Raw genomic sequence first — 19,449 nt, forward strand, 5'->3', positions numbered from 1 at the left:
CCAATTTAATCTGATTATTAGTCCTGCCCAGAAACTAGAATATGCATATAATTATTAGCTTTGGAGAGAAAACACTCCACAGTTTCTGAAACTGTTTGAATGGTGTCTGTGAGTATAACAGAACTCCTATGGCAGGCAAAAACCTGAGATGCTTCTGTTCAGGAAGTACCCTGTCAGACCTTTTATTTTCTTTGTTTGACATCTCTTCCAAAAACTAAGGATCTCTGCTGTTACGTGACACTTCCCACGTCTCCAATGGAGTCTCAGAGCCCGGGAAAAACAGGAATGGCGTAATTCAAAGCCCTGGCTGAAACAAAGGAGAGCAAAAGCTAAGTGGTCACTCAGTGGACTAAGCCTTACGCTCGCGACCCGCCCCGCCCCCGGCTTTCGGTTTTTCCCTCAGTATACAGACAGGCAGATTCCCGGTCGGAATATTATCGCTTTTCTACGAGATAAATTGCATAAAAATTGCTTTTAAACAGCGGTTGACATGCTTCGAAGTACGGTAATGGAATATTTAGACATTTTTTGTCACATTCTGCGTCATGCTCGTGGCCGAGATTTAGCGTTGGGATAGTGTCTAGAACGCACGAACAAAACGTCTTGATGGAACATAACGATGGATTATTTGGGACCAAACCTACATTTGTTATTGAAGTAGAAGTCCTGGGACTGCATTCTGACGAAGAACAAGCAAGGTAAGAACATTTTTCTTATAGGAAATGTGATTTTGGTGAAGGCTAAACTGGTTGGGTGTCTAAATAGCTAGCCCGTGATGGCTGGGCTATGTACTTAGATTATTGCAAAATGTGCTTCATCCGAAAAGCTATTTTAAAATCGGACATATCGAGTGCATAGAGGAGTTCTGTATCTATAATTCTTAAAATAATTGTTATGCTTTTTGTGAACGTTTATCGTGAGTAATTTAGTAAAATCACCGGAAGTGTTCGGTGGGAATGCTAGTTCTGAACGTCACATGCTAGTGGACTAAGCCTTACGCTCGCGACCCGCCCCCGGCTTTCGGTTTTTCCCTCAGTATACAGACAGGCAGATTCCCGGTCGGAATATTATCGCTTTTCTACGAGATAAATTGCATAAAAATTGCTTTTAAACAGCGGTTGACATGCTTCGAAGTACGGTAATGGAATATTTAGACATTTTTTGTCACATTCTGCGTCATGCTCGTGGCCGAGATTTAGCGTTGGGATAGTGTCTAGAACGCACGAACAAAACGTCTTGATGGAACATAACGATGGATTATTTGGGACCAAACCTACATTTGTTATTGAAGTAGAAGTCCTGGGACTGCATTCTGACGAAGAACAAGCAAGGTAAGAACATTTTTCTTATAGGAAATGTGATTTTGGTGAAGGCTAAACTGGTTGGGTGTCTAAATAGCTAGCCCGTGATGGCTGGGCTATGTACTTAGATTATTGCAAAATGTGCTTCATCCGAAAAGCTATTTTAAAATCGGACATATCGAGTGCATAGAGGAGTTCTGTATCTATAATTCTTAAAATAATTGTTATGCTTTTTGTGAACGTTTATCGTGAGTAATTTAGTAAAATCACCGGAAGTGTTCGGTGGGAATGCTAGTTCTGAACGTCACATGCTAATGTAAAAAACTGTTTTTTGATATAAATATGAACTTGATTGAACAGACATGCATGTATTGTATAACATAATGTCCTAGGTGTGTCATCTGATGAAGATCATAAAAGGTTAGTGCTGCATTTAGCTATGGTTTGGGTTTATGTGACATGATGTGCTAGCTTGAAAAATGGGTGTCTGATTATTTCTGGCTGGGTACTCTGCTGACATAATCTAATGTTTTGCTTTCGCTGTAAAGCCTTTTTGAAATCGGACAGTGTGGTTAGATAAAGGAGAGTCTTGTCTTTAAATAGCTGTAAAATAGTCATATGTTTGAAAAATTGAAGTTTTCGGATTTTAGAGGAGTTTGTATTTCGCGCCCCGCCCATCATTGGATATTGGAGCAGACGTTCCGCTAGCGGAACGTGTAGATGTAAGAGGTTTTAAGCCCCGAATCAACCTAGAAGGTCTATTTGTGATGTTTGATCATAGGAAGTAAGATTTTTTTGTTGATGTTGATTCAGCATATCCATTTCATAATGGGAAGTCCTTATGGATATACATTGGCAATGGACACTCAACGTGCAGAAGAGCAGTTCACAATGACAATATAGGATATGTGTAATGAACACTGTCCAATCACTCGTTGGTGTTGATTTCAGCCTGTCCAGTTGGTGATGGAAAATCCCCCATGAAATACTTGGAAATGGATAAACGTAAACTGTAAAATCACGAATTGGACATGCTCTAATATACTGCCAAAATGCCCAATTGACTGGCTCGTTTAACTCGGGGTGGCCGAGCAGTGATAGTGGTTCCTCCCCATCGCTCAACCATCAAGTCAGTGTCCATCAGTCAATAAGACATCATTCTTACACCAAACTGATACATACTGACACCAAACCCACTTTGTCCAACTCGTTTAGAAGCCAACTATCACATATTTCAGAGCCGGCCCAGAAATTCACAGCGCCTTCTGATAAAACAATTTTAAAAAACGTAAAACACGTAGTTACATTCTAGCTGCGGGTCCAGTTCTGACATTATGTGCAGCCCTAGCTGAGGCAACCCCAAATTCTGTCTCGATAGGTCATTCGGAGCTCGAGCAGCGACGTTAATTAGTGCTGAAAATGCCCTTTTTCCGGGCCTTGCTATGAGGTCCCTGAAAGAGAAATCGGACAGAAACTTTAGGGTCCGTCTCTATGGGTTGAGGCAGTTTCAATGCACCTAGTCTTGTGATTCTGGGACTTTCCTCAGTGTCGTCATTTTCGCGACGTTTAAATGATTTGTATTGCAAATGGACAAGGCTGTTTCTCGACCTGAGAACCTTCTAGAGCCACATAACTCACAGTGCACTACCAATTTAAGCCCTAGAACAGGTTTATAACATTTCAGAGCTCTAGGTCTGACTGTTCTTTGATGGTTCGAACACAGGTAAATGTTGACATGCTATGGGGATGTTTTTTAACGGCAGGGACTGGGAGACAAGGTACAGAGAGATCCTTGATGAAAACCTGCTCCAGAGCACTCAGGACCTCAGACTGGGGTGAAGGTTCACCTTCCAACAGGACAATGACCCTAAGCACAGAGCCAAGACAACGCAGGAGTGGCTTCGGGACAAGTTTCTGAATGTCCTTGAGTGGCCCAGCCAGAGCCCAGACCTGAACCCAATCGAACATCTCTGGAGAGACCTGAAAATAGCTGTGCAGCGATGCTCCCCATCCAACTTCACAGAGCTTGAGAGGATCTGCAGAGAAGAATAGGAGAAACTTCCCAAATACAGGTGTGCCAAGCTTGTAGCGTCATACTCAAGAAGACTTGAGGCTGTAATCGCTGCCAAAGGTGCCTCAGAAAAGTACTGAGTAAAGGGTCTGAATACTTATGGAAATGTGATATCAGTTGTTTTTTTTATACATTTGCAAAAATGTCTAAAAACCTGTTCTTGGTTTGACATTATAGGCTACTGTGTTAGATTGATGAGGATTTATTATAAAATCAATTTTAGAAGGCTGTAATGTAACAAAATGTGGACAAATTCAATGGGTCTGAATACTTTCCGAATGCACTGTATAAATGCTTGTGAATTGTAATTATGTATTTATTTTCAATGATAAATTATTACAATTAATGAAATACTAATTTAGTAATAGTTCCCTGTCCTGCAGATGGGAGAGACAAATAGAGTAAGTAGAGATGGGACAAAGGAGAGAAAATGTAATGGAATCGCTGTCAAAGGTGCTTCAACAAAGTACTGAGTAAAGGGTCTGAATACTTATGTAAATGTGACATTTCAGTAAATTTGTAAAAATGTCTAAAAAAAACAGTTTTTGCTTTGTCATTATGGGGTGTTGTGTATAGACTGAGGGGAAAAAAACAATTTAAATCAATTTTAGAATAAGGCTGTAATGTAACAAAATGTGGAAAAAGTCGAGGGGTCTGAATACGCTCTGAACGCACTCCTTTATTTCAGTTTCATTTTTTTTCAGCAGAATGTGGTACTACAGATTGGGCAGTCTTCCCATACCAGATAGTTGGGATATACCTAAGCCACAGAAGAGACTGCCAGCTGTAGCTCAACCATGGGCCATAAAAGTCACTAAAGTGAAGTTATTGAGTTGTCAATTTCAACAACTAATTTTCAAAAAATGCGGGCCGGTAGCATAATGTTTCACATAGGAATGAAAAGGACTAAGTAAGTAAATAAGTAAAACGATAGCTTTTTCTTCACCAAGCTTTAATACCCTTTTTACACTTCTGAGCTGAGCCGAACTGAGCGGAACCAAGCTGCGCTAATCACGTATCAACCCTAGTTAATGCAACAGTGCTGGAAAGAACAATATAGTTCAGATCGGAAAATCGTATGACTAGATGGCTAAAGAAAGAAGAGAATTGTGGAGTGACAGACAGGTACACAGCACATCAGACCAGAGAACACTTAATGGCATTACGTGGCTAATTAAAGGCTTTTACACACGTTCAAGTAAAAAAATTTTAAATATAGATCTGTGTTTCATTAAGTTAATATTCAAGGCTAACCCTGAACAAGCCGCTACATGTAAGCACTTCCCCCTGACCTCTAACCCCTGCCCGTGTGAACCTCGTCATGGAGCTTCGAGGGCACAACACTCAGAAATGTTGTGTACAATAGACATAACTCTGTGTTAGATATTTGATTTCACAAAATGTACAAGAATGACCTTTATAATGTACTGGAAGGATGCATCATAGCGTCCTTTATTGTTGTGAAATTGAATGGTATATTTTTCCGGGACACTCTTACCAGGGCAGTTCACCTAACATGAGGGCTTTTGATGGCAGCCAATATCAATTGATTCCAATTGGTTCACCCCATTGTCTTACATTAGATAGCACAACTCCATCTGCATTGAAGGACTAGTGTTGCGTTGTAGTGTCTTGTAGTGAAACAACCTTGCAAAGTGCCGACAGGCGCAACTAGAGATAAAACAGTTACATAGCTTGATTGAACAATAGTCGAACAGTAACCCGATTAACAAAGGTATCCTGTACCCACCCTGACTTACAGTCTGCAGCACTCTGGAGTGGAGGATGTACAAACAAACAAGGAGTTCTTTAGAAACATATCCATTCATTTCAAATGAGTGTTTTTTGGCATGTGAGGGGAAATCACTGCAGCTGACTTGACATTGTTGATAGTTCAATTTAAGTGGGGATGAAGCATTCTGCACACACGTGCACAGAGACACATACAAGCTCACGCACACACACACACACACACACACACACACAAATTGTCCTTTCGCAATGAGGCTGACACCTTAAACACAGTAAACATCAAGCTTTTAAGGCTGTTCATACACACACACTGAACATCACTGCCAGAGAAACAAAGAATCAACTTGACACTAGGAACAAAACAAACAAAAAAATATATTTGGCAAAAAGCAGTTTTAAAAATGAGAATCTCATTTGAACTTATCAACTTCAGAATATGCCAATAACAACAACAACTAAAACACAGATAAGCAAGTGGTGAGTGTCCTTACAACCGGTGTCACAGCCAGTCCAGCACTGTCTGTAGGTCTCAGAGGGACCTTTGCCCATCTTGCGGTTGGATGCTTTAGGGTGATGTTTCCCCTAAGTACAGATCTACGATTAGCTTTCCCTCCCCCAATCTTAACCATCAGTGGGGAAACTAAACCAAGATCAGCGTCTAGGGGCAACGTCACCCGTCATGGTTGGATCAACATTGTTAAGTGGCTTTCCTATGTTCCCTTTCCTTATGTATTCAAACTTCTCGCCACCGATCATGAAGAAATGGGATAGCTATAAGTGATATGGTGGCAAAGCCTATCAGTAGGCTTCAATATTGCTTTCACATGTCCAGTGATTTTGCGCAGTAGAACATTGTACATCGGAGAGGAGGCAATTTTTTTGTATTAAGATTCCCCACACCTGCTATGAGGTCACAGTGAAGCACCTTCTGGGGATTCCTTGTGATGTCACAGAGGGTGCTGAGTGGTATCTTTGAGGACCCCACAGAAGCCAGTGCACTTCCTGTGAAGCAACAGAGAAAGAGAGCTGAGTCTTAATGGCTCCATCTCAAATGACACCTCATAGGGCACTACTATTTACCAGAGCCACATTGTACTATGTGTATACTATATAGGACATGCAGACCAGAAGCAGTGGTGCTCTCTTGTGGATGCCTTATGTGCCTCAAGGCAAGTAATTAATATAGGGAATAGGGATGGCATTTGAGATGAAGCCATATTCAATGTTCAATCATTGTGAAGTTTCAGTACTTCCTGTGAGGTCACAGAGGCAGATGAACCCATCCTGTGATGTCACAGCCAAATTTCTGCACTTCCTGCAAGGTCACAAAGGCAGCTGAACCCATCGTGTGATGTCATAGTGCCTTCAGTGAGAGCCCTAAGTCAATAGAGGGCTCTGGTTTAAATTGTAAACAGGACACACAGCAAGGACAGCGACAACACAGAAGCATAGAGAAAGGTGAGGGGATAGACAGCCCCCAGTGGCTCCTCCTCCCCGGCCCCTACCAAGTCCAGCAAACAATAAATAAAACGTGCCTTTGTGCCCCACCGGTGAGTGGGGGGGGGGGGGGGGGGTGGAGAAAGAGGAAAAATACCATAACACTGGAATTACGCACACATCTCAGCAGATGACAACATTTCTCTCCACGCACATCCCTCTTCCTCACCTGGAGTTGGTCCTGCTCTACCCACAAACCACTAGTGATCCAGTATCATGTACAAACAAAAGAGAACTAGAAGGGAAAAAAAAATCTGATGATTAGTTAGAGGTTCTTCTCCTCCTCTTGTTTCTCCATGTAGCTTCCACAGACAGCACCCCCACTGGTTCTCACAGGCCCTACCACACCACACAGCGGTGACCTGAGTTCATAGGGGAGCCAGTGGGGCACTGGAAGTGCTCAGCAAAGTCTGGCGAGTTGGAGAGGGTGCCGATGACGCGGTATTTTGGGGGGCTGTGGGGGTCCGTCATGAGTCCTTCGTGGGCGCTCTCCGGGGTTCGCACGGAACACCACACCTGAGAGAAGAATGGTCTCTCAATAAGTAAAACAGGCAGTAGCAAAATTATTCTCCTATCGGGCTTGCCAACTGTTGCATATTATACTCACTGTTTCCAAAATTGTGTTTAATTTATTTGTACTCATGTTTGTCCGTCCACTTCTCTCCAACAGTAGATGTAATATTCCAATCTTACTATCACCCTCAAATGCATGTGAATTCACTCTCATTTCACCTTACATCATGATATAGGGCCAGGAGTTCATCCTGAGAGCGTGAACTGACTAGGAAAAACTCTGGCCCCAAGTTTTATAGCTTCTGACATGGTCATACAAACCGCAAACCTTAAACATGAGTATTTGATACATGAACTCTATCAGGATGTGTGTAATGCATTTTGTTGACACTCCCATCACCCACCTGTGCAAATCCCACAAAGAATAGTTGGTCATTGGTCAGGTTGACCGCTGGCAGCCTCTTCTCCTCACCGTTCTCCTGCACCCATGCCTGGTACGCCTGAACACAACAGAAAAACTCATTACCATAGAAACATTAACCACCACTCTGATACCTCTGAGGTGAAGTATAGTAAGAGTATAGTATAATAAGAATTATGCTGCCCTAGATCCCACCACTGCCACCATGGGAAGTAACATTGTAATAACTGTAGTAAAAGTAGCAACTATCTAATTGCTTTATAATTACATAGCAATGGATTTGGCAGTAACGGGGTTGAGCAATAACCGCTCAACTCCATTACTGTTACAAAATAACTGAACTATACTATGGCTAATAATTACTAAGTTACTACAGAGACAGTATGTGAGGAACTAAATGTAATGTGTTATCAAGTAGTGAGACCCACTCACATTATAGGCTGCCTTTAGGCCTCCGTTGTCAGCAATGTTCTCTCCCAGCGTCTGCTTGCCATTTATATGCTCTCCGTTGATGGTAAACCCGTTGTACTGCTCCACCATGCATTCCGTGCGGTTTTTAAATGCTTCCACAGAGGAATTTTGCCACCATGGCCGAAGGTTCCCGTCTTTGTCGTATTCCCTGCCTGATTAAGGAAAAATCATCTTTAAAAAAAGTAATATCTTTACAAACATGCACACCTAGTAATCATGTCTGTGCATGCATGCCGGAGTGTTTGTCAATGGGTGTTTTGTGAGGATGCATCCATGAGTTCTGTGGAATCTGTTAAATGCGGACACCAACCCTGGTCATCAAAGGCATGAGTGAGCTCGTGTCCCATCACCACTCCGATCCCCCCGAAGTTCAGTGCTCTGCAGAGAATTTACATGGGGTCAGAACAGCAAGCAAGCAAGCAAGCAAGCAAGCAAGCGCGCACACACACACTCACTTGGGGTGATCCTGGGCATAAAAGGGTGCCTGGAGGATTCCAGCTGGAAAGACAATGCCATTCTTGGTGGGCATGTAGTAGGCGTTGACTGTGGGAGGGGTCATACTCCATCTAGAAAGATGGTGGCAGAGACGTGTTTAAAAAAGAAAACCTGTGAAAGTTGTTGAGTGTAGGACTGCTAATTGTCATTTCTGGAATGGGATGGTATGGGTTTGACAATGTTCCATTCATTCTGTTCAAGCCAATACAATGAGCCCATCCTCCATGACACCAGACACCACTGGAGCAAACAGCATCTCAATTAATGTAGTGTTTGACCAGAGTCAAATTTGTGCACTTTATAGGGAATAGAGTGCAAATTCCGACCGAATGATGATGGTGATAATGATGATGGTGATGTTGATAATGATAGGTGTAGCTGATGAAGACTCACTGGTCTCTGTTGGGCGGCTTGCGGAGCTGATCGGCCATCACCCTGGCGGAGAAGTTGTAGAAGTTGAGAGCGTTCTGGAAGAAGTTGTCTTCCGAGACTTCATACTGTGGAGAGAGAGAGACAGGGCAATAGAGAATTACTCACTGATCAGAAACATTCAAAAAAATGCCTTGTTTAAAGAAATCACAGGGTTCAATGTGTGGTTCAATCATGACAACTCAACAAAAAGGCACTAACTCACCCCATCATAAACATCATCCAGTTCTTTGGGGTCCAGGATGAAGTCAGGAAATCCAATCATGTCGTAGATGGCGTCTGCCTGAAAACCAAGGGAGCAAAAAGGATAAGAGAGGTCAAGAAACTTCCTGGTTCCATTATTTGGAGGTCTGGACAATGAGGGCTCTCTCAATCTATTCCAACTACTGTATTGTAACCTGTAAACCCATATTACTCCCTCACACACATGCACAGGGATATACACACACACATGTACAAACACACAGAGATACACTCTGGCACCCATACATAGCCTATCCAGTAGGTGACGACGTAGGTGACAACATATCTGACCTTGTCCTTGGCTGCCTGACGCGTTTGTTTGTCCATCCACTTGAGGTGATCAAGAGTATATTTGAAGGCAGTACGGATCTCATTGATCATACCCTCTGCCTGATAGTGGGGTGAGAGACAGAAATTAAATGTAAGAAAGAGGGAAAGATGTAGATCCTTCTTTTGCAATTACACTCAGACATGGACTAAATACCCGAGGAAATCTGAACCGGCCCATCTCTCCCGAATTATGATAGAAAACAAGAAAACTTGCGTGCGACCGTCTATTTCCAACCTGTAAAAACTGCCAGTCCTCCCTCTGTGCCTCCTCTCTCTCTCCTCTTCCACATCTCTCTCTTCTATTTGCCCCCCCCTTTTCTCTACCCAATAACAATCTACCTGTCACGCCTGCTCCCTCACTTCCCCCTCGGTGCTCGAGGGCGCCAGGCTCCCCAGTATCACGTACTCCTGACACCATCAGTACGCACACCTGCCGTTCCCCGTCACGCGCATCAGAGTATTATTGAACACAATCACCTGTTTATTACCTCCCCTATATTTGTCAGTTCCCCATCACTGGTCCCCGCTGCTGCATTGATTGTCGAATGTCGTTGTTTTGCCCGTGTGCTGACGTTGTGCCTGTCTTGTTTCATGTCTGTTCCTTATTAAAATGTTGACTCCCCATACCCGTTTCTCATCTCTGGCATCGGTCCTTACACTACCCTTTAATGTTACATTTTGTCTCCATTATCCAATCTCTATACTTGTCTCCCCTCTGCAGGACAGGGAACTATCACTAAATGAGTATTTCATTAATTGCAATAATATAGAATAATTGAAAATAAATATAACAAGCTTTACAATTCATAAGCATTTATAACATTATACAGAACATTTATTCAGTGCATTCAGAAAGCATTCAGACCCCTTGACTCCACATTTTGTTACATTAAAGCCTTATTCTAAAATGGATTTTAAAAAAACAATCCTCAATCTAAACAATGGTGGTGACCAAACAAACAGGTTATACATTTTTGCACATTTATTTTTTTTAAAAACCGGAAATATGACATTTCCATAAGTATTCAGAGCCTTTACTCAGTACTTTGCTAAGCACCTTTGGCAGCAATTACCGCCTTGAGTCTTCTTGAGTATGACGCTACAAGCTTGGCACACCTGTTTTCGGGAGTTTCTCCCCTTCTTCTCTGTAGATCCTCTCAAGCTCTGTGAAGTTGGATGGGGAGCGTAGCTGCACAGCTATTTTCAGGTCCCTCCAGAGATGTTCGATCGGGTTCAAGTCTGGGCTCTGGCTGGGCCACTCAAGGACATTCAGAAACTTGTTCCGAAGCCACTCCTGCGTTGTCTTGGCTGTGTGCTTAGGGTCATTGTCCTGTTGGAAGGTGAACCTTCACACCAGTCTGAGGTTCTGAGTGCTCTGGAGCAGGTTTTCATCAAGGATTTCTCTGTACTTTGCGCAGTTAATCTTTCCCTCAATCCTGACAAGTCTCCCTGTCCCTGCCACTGAAAAACATCCCCACAGCATGATGCTGCAACCACCATGCTTCATCGTAGGGATGATGCCAGGTTTCCTCCAGACATGACGCTTGGCATTCAGGACAAAGAGTTCAATATTGGTTTCATCAGACCAGAGAATCACGTTTCTCATGGTTTGAGAGTCCTTTAGGTGCCTTTTGGCAGCAAACTTTAAGCGAGCTGTCATGTGCCTTTTACTGAGAAGTGAGACTTGGTGATTCCAAAGTTCTTCAATTTAAGAATGATGGAAGCCACTGTGTTCTTGGGGACCTTCAATGCTGCAGACATTTTTTGGTACCCTTCCCCAGATCTGTGCCTTGACACAATCCTGTTTCGGAGCTCTACAGACAATTTCTTTGACTTGTTTTTTGCTCTGATATGCACGGTCAACTGTGGGACCTTATATAGACAGGTGTGTGCCTTTCCAAATCATGTGAAATAAATTGAATTTACCACAGGTGGACTTCAATCAAGTTGTATAAACATCAAGGATGATCAATGGAAACAGGATGCACCTGAGCTCAATTTCGTGTCTCATAGCAAAAGGTCGGAATACTTATTTAAATAAGGCATCTGTTTTTTAATACATTTGCAAACATTTCTAAAAACCTGTTTTCTCTTTGTAATTATGGGGTAGTGTGTGTAGATTGAGGAAAAAAAATGTAATTTAATACATTTTAGAATAAGGCTGTAATGTAACAAAATGGGGAAAAAGTCAAGGGGTTTGAATACTTCCCGAATGCATTGTAGGTATTCATGAACATTTATAAGCATTTAAAATACCTTATGAAAATTACAATAATATCTTAGCAAATAGGATCCTCTTACGATGACCTTTCATTAGGCCTACACATGGTAACCACTAGGGGACAGTCATGTATTGTTCACCATTGTAAAACACCACTGAGACGTGAATAGATGTAAATGCAGTTGTGCGCCAATCATACTCACAATCTCTTTGCTGTGTTTATCAAACGTTGCTTTGACAAAGAGTGCACCCAGGGCAAAGCCGAGCGTGTCATCTGTATTCCCAATGCAGGTCTGCCATCGAGGTGTGCAGGACTGAGCGAACACACACACGAGAAAAGTCTCACCAGCTGTTTATATTTTTGGTTGTGAAAAGTGTGTGTACTGTAAGTGTGCTGAGGTAGCACACATTGCTTGTTATGAGCCCCCACAGTCTCACATAAAAATCACCTGACTCAGATTAAGCCTAGTCCTGGACTAAAAAGCATGCTCAACAGAGAATCTCCATTGAAATATATATATTTTCTAGCCTTAATCTGTGTCTGAGAAACCAGCCCTAACAAGGTATTTCCTGGATCAGGGCTAATGAATGTCATAAGTAAGAATATGCTTGTGTCCCAAATGACACCCTATTGCCCTACCGAGTGCACTAATTTTAACCAGAGCCCTATGGGCCCTAGTCAAAAGTAGTGCACTACACAGGGAATAGGGTGCCGTTTAGAACCCAAACTAAACACACCTTCTTGGTTCCATACAGGCTCTCTAGCAGCTTGTCCTGAGCGTTCTCAAAGCGCTGGTCCAGACTGGACGCTCCCTTCTGCACCAGGTTCCAGATCATGTAGTTGTTGAGCAGGCTGAGAGACGGCAAGAGACGAGGAGAGACGGGGAGGAAGAGGAAACATGAGGACGACAAGGATGACGAGGAAAAGCAAAGAAACGACAGTCAATGGTTGGGGTTTCCTCATGGGCAGAACTGGTTGCAGGGACGTCATTATGATCTATTTCATGAGATTATGGTCAGGTCAGATATTGATTGTATAAGGAATTTTGGTAACACTATGAAGACCATATGCAAAATGCATTATACAGCAATATACAGTTGAAGTCGGAAGTTTATATACACTTAGGTTGGAGTCATTAAAAAACGTGTTTTTCGACCACTCCACAAACTTCTTGTTAACAAACTACAGTTTTGGCAAGTTGATTAGGACATCTACTTTGTGCATGACACGTAATTTTTCCAACAATTGTTCACAGACAGATTGTTTCACAACTCGTGGGTCAGACATTTACATACACTAAGTTGACTGTGCCTTTAAACAGCTTGCAAATTTCCAGAAAACGATGTCATGGCTTTAGAAGCTTCTGATAGGCTAACTGACATAATTTGAGTCAATTGGAGGTGTACCTGTGGATGTATTTCAAGGCCTACATTCAAACTCAGTGCCTCTTTGCTTGACATCATGGGAAAAATCAAAAGAAATCAGCCAAGACCCCAGAAAGAAAATTGTAGACAAGTCTGGTTCATCCTTGGGAGCAATTTCCGAACGCCTGAATGTACCACGTTCATCTGTACAAACAATAGTACGCAAGTACCAAACTAACGCAGCCGTCATACCGCTCAGGAAGGAGACACGTTCTGCCTCCTAGTGATGAACGTACTTTGGTGCGAAAAGTGCAAATCAATCCCAGAACAGCAAAAGGACCTTGTGAAGATGCTGGAGAAAACAGGTACAAAAGTATCTATATCCACAGTAAAACGAGTCTTATAATCGACATAATCTGAAACGTCGCTCATCAAGGAAGAAGCCACTGCTCAAAAACCGCCATAAAAAAAGCCAGACAAAGATCACACTTTTTGGAGAAATGTCCTCTGGTCTGATGAAAGAAAAATAGAACTGTTTGGCCATAATGCCCATCGTTATGTTTGGAGGAAAAAGGTGGAGGCTTGCAAGCCGAAGAACACCATCCCAACCGTGAAGCATGGGGGTGGCAGCATTATGTTGTGGGGGTGCTTTGCTGCAGGAGGGACTGGTGCACTTCACAAAATAGATGGCGTCATGAGGAAGGAAAATGATGTGGCTATATTGAAGCAACATCAAGACATCAGTCAGGAAGTTAAAGCTTGGTCGCAAATGGGTCTTCCAAATGGAAAATGACCCCAAGCATACTTCCAAAGTTGTCGCAAAATGGCTTAAGGACAACAAAGTCAAGGTATTGGATTGACCACCACAAAGCCCTGACCTCAAACCCATAGAAAATCTGGGCAGAACTGAAAAAGCGTGTGCGAGCAAGGAGGCCTACAAACCTGACTCAGGTGCACCAGCTCTGTCAGGAGGAATGGCCCAAATTCACCCAACTTATTGTGGGAAGCTTGTGGAAGGCTACCCGAAATGTTTGACCCAAGTTAAACAATTTAAAGGCAATGCTACCAAATGCATGTAAACTTCTGACCCACTGGGAATGTGATGAAATAAATAAATGCTGAAATAAAAATCAGTCATTCTCTACTATTATTCTGACATTTCACATTCCTAAAATAAAGTGGTGATCCTAACTGACCTAAGTCAGGGAATTTTTACTAGGATTAAATGTCAGGAATTGTGAAAAACCTCGTTTAAATGTATTTGGCTGAGGTGTATGTAAACTTCCAACTGTACATGTACTCATAATGCACTCATAATGCACTATGATAGAGTACTAAAGTAGTATTTAGTTATACAGTAGACACACAAAGACTCATATCTATGTACCAATAGTATAAACATAACCACTTAGAACGTACAGCAGCATAGTGCTTCATAATTGCTGGTCACTTTTTCCTCAGGGATCATACATTGATGGTCATTATATTGATGTAAGGCATTTATAATGTTTATGTCAACGAGCAGCACATTATTACTATATAATATATACATTTTTTACCCATTTTTCTCCCCAATTTCATGGTATCCAATTGGTATTTACAGTCTTGTCCCACCACCTATATAAGGGACGCAAACGGAATTTGCTGTATGATTGATGAGGATCTCCAAATTCCAAATGTACGGTCCCTTATTAGACGTCCGCAAATGTTTTTAAAATACGCCGACGGCCTCAGGCCGTGCCCCAGGGCCAGATCTTCCGGGAATTCATCAAATAAAGTCTCTCGAACATATGGTTTCCGTTTTATACAATGTAATTTTTCCACTGTTCCTGAAATGGCGAATGGCTGATTATTGCAAATGTACAAAACATCACCAAAATGACATGGCCATTTCTCCTAAATGGAAAAGACTTTGAAGACGAAATTTGGTGAGCACAGGTTTGGCCTAATGGGCTGTTAGCCCAGTTACAAGATGGCATCGAGGCCTCAACGCTTTTTGAGTTAAGGCAATTTTTTGGGGATTAACCTCTCTCGGGTATGTGGGACAAAATCGTCCCACCTAGTCAACAGCCAGTGGAATCGAGTGGCGCGATATTCAAAAACCTTAAAAATGCTATTACCTCAATTTATCAAACATGACTATTTTACACCATTTTAAAAGACAAGACTCTCGTTAATCGAACCACATTGTCCGATTTCAAAAAGGCTTTACAACGAAAGCAAGACAGATTATGTCAGGAGAGTACCCAGCCAGAAATAATCACACTTATTTTTCAAGCTAGCATATAATGTCACAAAAACCCAAACCACAGCTAAATGCAGCACTAACCTTTGATGATCTTCATCAGATGACACTCCTAGGACATTATGTTATACAATACATGCATGTTTTGTTCAATCAAGTTCATATTTATATCAAAAACCAGCTTTTTACATTAGCATGTGACGTTCAGAACTAGCAAACATACCAAAAACTTCCGGTGAATTTACTAAATTACTCACGATAAACGTTCACAAAAAACAATTATTTTAAGAATTATAGATACAGAACTCCTTTATGCAATCGCGGTGTCAGATTTTAAAATAGCTTTTCGGCAAAAGCACATTATGCAATATTCTGAGTAGATAGCTCCGCCATCACGGGCTAGCTAATTTGACACCCACCAAGTTTGGCGTTCACTAAACTCAGAATTACTATAAGAAAAATGTGATTACCTTTGCTGTTCTTCGTCAGAATGCACTCCCAGGACTTCTACTTCATCCACAAATGTTGTTTAGGTTCAAAATAATCCATAGTTATGTTCAACTATCCGAACGGTGACGCGCGGGCGCATGTCGTAACAAAAAAATTCAAAATATTCCATTACCGTACTTCGAAGCATGTCAAATGCTGTTTAAAATCAATTTATGCAATTTTTCTCATAAAATAGCTTTAATATTCTGACCGGGAGACGTCGTTTTCGTTCAAAGACTCAAAGAAGAAAATGGACTCTTCACGTGCACGCGTGCCCCCGTTTCATTGTTCTCAGATCGACCACTATCCAAATGCGCTACTGTTTTTCAGCCAGGGACTGCAGAGTCATCATTCAACGTTCTGGCGCCTTCTGAGAGCCTATGGGAGCCTTAGAAAATGTCACGTTACAGCAGAGATCCGCTGTTTTCGATAAAGAGGGTATAGAAGGCCAAGAAATGGTCAGAGAGGGCACTTCCTGTTTAGAATCTTCTCAGGTTTTGGCCTGCCATATGAGTTCTGTTATACACAGACACCATTCAAACAGATTTAGAAACTTTAGGGTGTTTTCTATCCAAATCAAACAATTATATGCATATTCTAGTTTCTGGGCAGGAGTAATAACCAGATTAAAAATCGGGTACGTTTTTATTTATCCGGATGTGAAAATACTGCCCCCTACCCTAGAGAGGTTAAAGGTCAAAAACGAAAATAGAGCACTAATTTGAACGCTTCACGTCAAAGTACATGAACCTACGGTGTCAGGAAAAAAGGACCAGCCATTTATCTATCGTAATTTACGAGAAATCGTACAATTGCTGACGGCCAAACAGAAGGTGCTGTGAATTGTTGGCCTGCCCTGAAATATGTGATAGTTGGCTTCTAACTGGGTTGTGTCAGAATGATATCTTATTGACTGATGGACGCTGACTTGCTGGCTGACTTTTGTACATTTGCAATAAGTTTAAACAGTGATAAACCATCACCAAATGGACATGATGAAATCAACACAAACGAGCGATGGAGAGGAACCACTATCACTGCCCGTCCATCCCGAGTTCATCAGGCCAGTCAAGTTCACTTTTCTGCAGTATTTTTGAGCATGTGAAATTTGTGATGGTAAATGCCCATTGAAACATATTGCAAATAGACAGCCGTGCGCCTGGTGATTCGAACGGGTTACCAGGAGCACATTTTAAAAATGTTTTTTAATGCCTTTAGGAGGGTGTAAGGGATCTATGGCCGGGTAGGGAGCACCCCCCACCCGTGCCCATCCAATAGAGTTCATTTTGGATGTTTTCCCAAAAGAATTGGCTGACTTCTCTCGCATCATACATGACAAATAGACCTAGGTTGATTCAGGGCTTAACTTCTTATGGATGAGGGGCAGTATTGAGCATGAGCTTCGGACATGCGTGCGCCCATGAGAGGTAGCTGAGTTCCATTGCATTTCTAAAGACAAAGGAATTCTCCAGTTAAAACCTTATTGAAGATTTATGATAAAAACATCCTAAAGATTGACGTTTCTACAAACTGTAATGGAATTTGAGTTTGTCTGGCCTGCGCATCGCGAATTTGGATTTGTGAACTGAAGGAGCGAACAAAAAGGAGGTATTTGGACATAAAGGATGGACTTTATTGATGAAGATAAAAGGTAAGTAAATATTTATAATGCTATTTCTGACTTCTGTTGACTCCAACATGGCAAATACTTGTATGTTTGAGGAATTTTAATTATGAGATTTCTGTTTGAATTTGGCACCCTGAACTTTCACTGGCTGTTGTCATATCGATCCCGTTAACGGGATTCCAGACATAAGAAGTTAACATAGTGATATATAATTTGTGCAGTATAAATGACATTTGGACATGGTTCCCTGACTTTTGGGTTTGGAAGCCGACCTCCTATGATCACATATGGCCATAACATCCTGATTTGGCACTTTTAATACTTATATATTGCATTTGGACATTAAGCAATGGTTCAAAAGGTTGCCTTATGGACAACTCAATAAAATGACAAAAGGTATGTTCATACAGTTATATGTATAATTGACAAAGAAAATGGTCCAGAAAGTACTTTTTAGAGGGTGATACATTTTCTTTTTAAATTCAATTTTCAACATTTGACACTTGCAAATGGACATAAAGTCAAGACCCAATATGAAAAATTACTGTGGAGCGCGCTCGCCATCTTTGGGATTTTAGCTGTATGACACTTGGCATTTGCCATATGCCATAAGCTTTGAATGAATTGCCGTCCAATTGAGTGGTATTTGCAATTGTGTACATGTTTCGTACAATGGCTATAAGATGCCATTAATTTTTGTCCATTTCATGGGGGTCTTCCCTTACCTTTATCTATGATTGGTTTATGTTTGATGTAGCCTAACATTTCATCCCAAATTGAATTTTATGAATGCCCATCCATGTGGTAGGCACCCTGTTTGTAAAACAGGCCGTTGCATTGGCTTTATTAGTCCTGATTCCTGTGACTAATCAATTTAAGCTCTGAATATCAGCTACCCAACTTCATCAGGAGTTATCGTGAGCCTATTTGCAATGTGTTTACACAGCAGGGAAATGCAGAAGTATTTTCTTTTTTGCTATGATCAGTTTGTCAAAAATTGACAGATACAAACTTGAAACCAGTGATCATGACAATGGTGATTGTCCATTCCATAGTCCATTTTACTTTGACCTGTCCTCAGTAGCGCTGCATGGGTAAAAATCACTGGGGAAGCCATGCCCCCACACCATATTACAACCTATGTGTTGTGATAATTGCATTTGCTCTATAACCTGTTAATCCATATGCCTTGCGAACGTGATATATAGGCCCAAAGGCCGAGACAATAAGAAGTGGCAGAATAAATTCAACCACACCTTTGTTTTAATCACAAAACCGGATAGCAACCTCTGTCCAGTGAAGTCCGCAAAGCATATTGCATGTACAGTCGTGGCCAAAAGTTGAGAATGACACAAATATTAATTTCCAAAGTTTGCTGCTTCAGTCTCGATATTTTTGTCTGATGTTACTATGGAATACTGAAGTATATTTAAAAGCATTTCATAAGTGTCAAAGGCTTTTATTGACAATTACATGAAAGGCGGAGGTAGCGGTCCTGCTGCTGGGTTGTTGCCCTCCTACGGCCTCCTCCACGTCTCCTGATGTACTGGCCTGTCTCCTGGTAGCGCCTCCATGCTCTGGACACTACGCTGACAGACACAGCAAAGCTTTTTGCCACAGCTCGCATTGATGTGCCATCCTGGATGAGCTGCACTACCTGAGCCACTTGTGTGGGTTGTAGACTCCGTCTCATGCTACCACTAGAGTGAAAGCACCGCCAGCATTCAAAAGTGACCAAAACATCAGCCAGGAAGCATAGCAACTGAGAAGTGGTCTGTGGTCCCCACCTGCAGAACCACTCCTTTATTGGGGGTGTCTTGCTAATTGCCTATAATTTCCACCTGTTGTCTATTCCATTTGCACAACAGCATGTGAAATTTATTGTCAATCAGTGTTGCTTCCTAAGTGGACAGTTTGATTTCACAGAAGTGTGATTGACTTGGAGTTACATTGTGTTGTTTAAGTGTTCCCTTTCTTTT

At 41.8% G+C, this 19,449-nt stretch overlaps 1 protein-coding gene across 7 annotated transcripts in view; it reads right to left on the reverse strand.

Annotated features, from left to right (window-relative positions):
- Nucleotides 1–4,305: 4,305 nt before the first annotated feature.
- Nucleotides 4,306–19,449, reverse strand: part of ece2b (endothelin converting enzyme 2b) — a 73,013-nt gene continuing 57,869 nt past the window's right edge. For all 7 annotated transcript variants that reach the window (XM_029714391.1, XM_029714386.1, XM_029714387.1 and 4 more), the window contains 10 exons: nt 12,483–12,597; nt 11,948–12,058; nt 9,485–9,583; nt 9,156–9,233; nt 8,915–9,018; nt 8,482–8,592; nt 8,337–8,404; nt 7,988–8,178; nt 7,539–7,634; nt 4,306–7,137 (listed from right to left, as the gene is read on the reverse strand). In XM_029714391.1, the coding sequence (XP_029570251.1) occupies nt 6,961–7,137; nt 7,539–7,634; nt 7,988–8,178; nt 8,337–8,404; nt 8,482–8,592; nt 8,915–9,018; nt 9,156–9,233; nt 9,485–9,583; nt 11,948–12,058; nt 12,483–12,597 (1,150 nt within the window). In that variant the 3' untranslated portion in view covers nt 4,306–6,960. The remainder of the gene's footprint in view (nt 7,138–7,538; nt 7,635–7,987; nt 8,179–8,336; nt 8,405–8,481; nt 8,593–8,914; nt 9,019–9,155; nt 9,234–9,484; nt 9,584–11,947; nt 12,059–12,482; nt 12,598–19,449) is intronic.

Source organism: Salmo trutta, chromosome 26, assembly GCF_901001165.1.
Source record: "Salmo trutta chromosome 26, fSalTru1.1, whole genome shotgun sequence".
Classification (NCBI taxonomy): Eukaryota; Metazoa; Chordata; class Actinopteri; order Salmoniformes; family Salmonidae; genus Salmo; species Salmo trutta.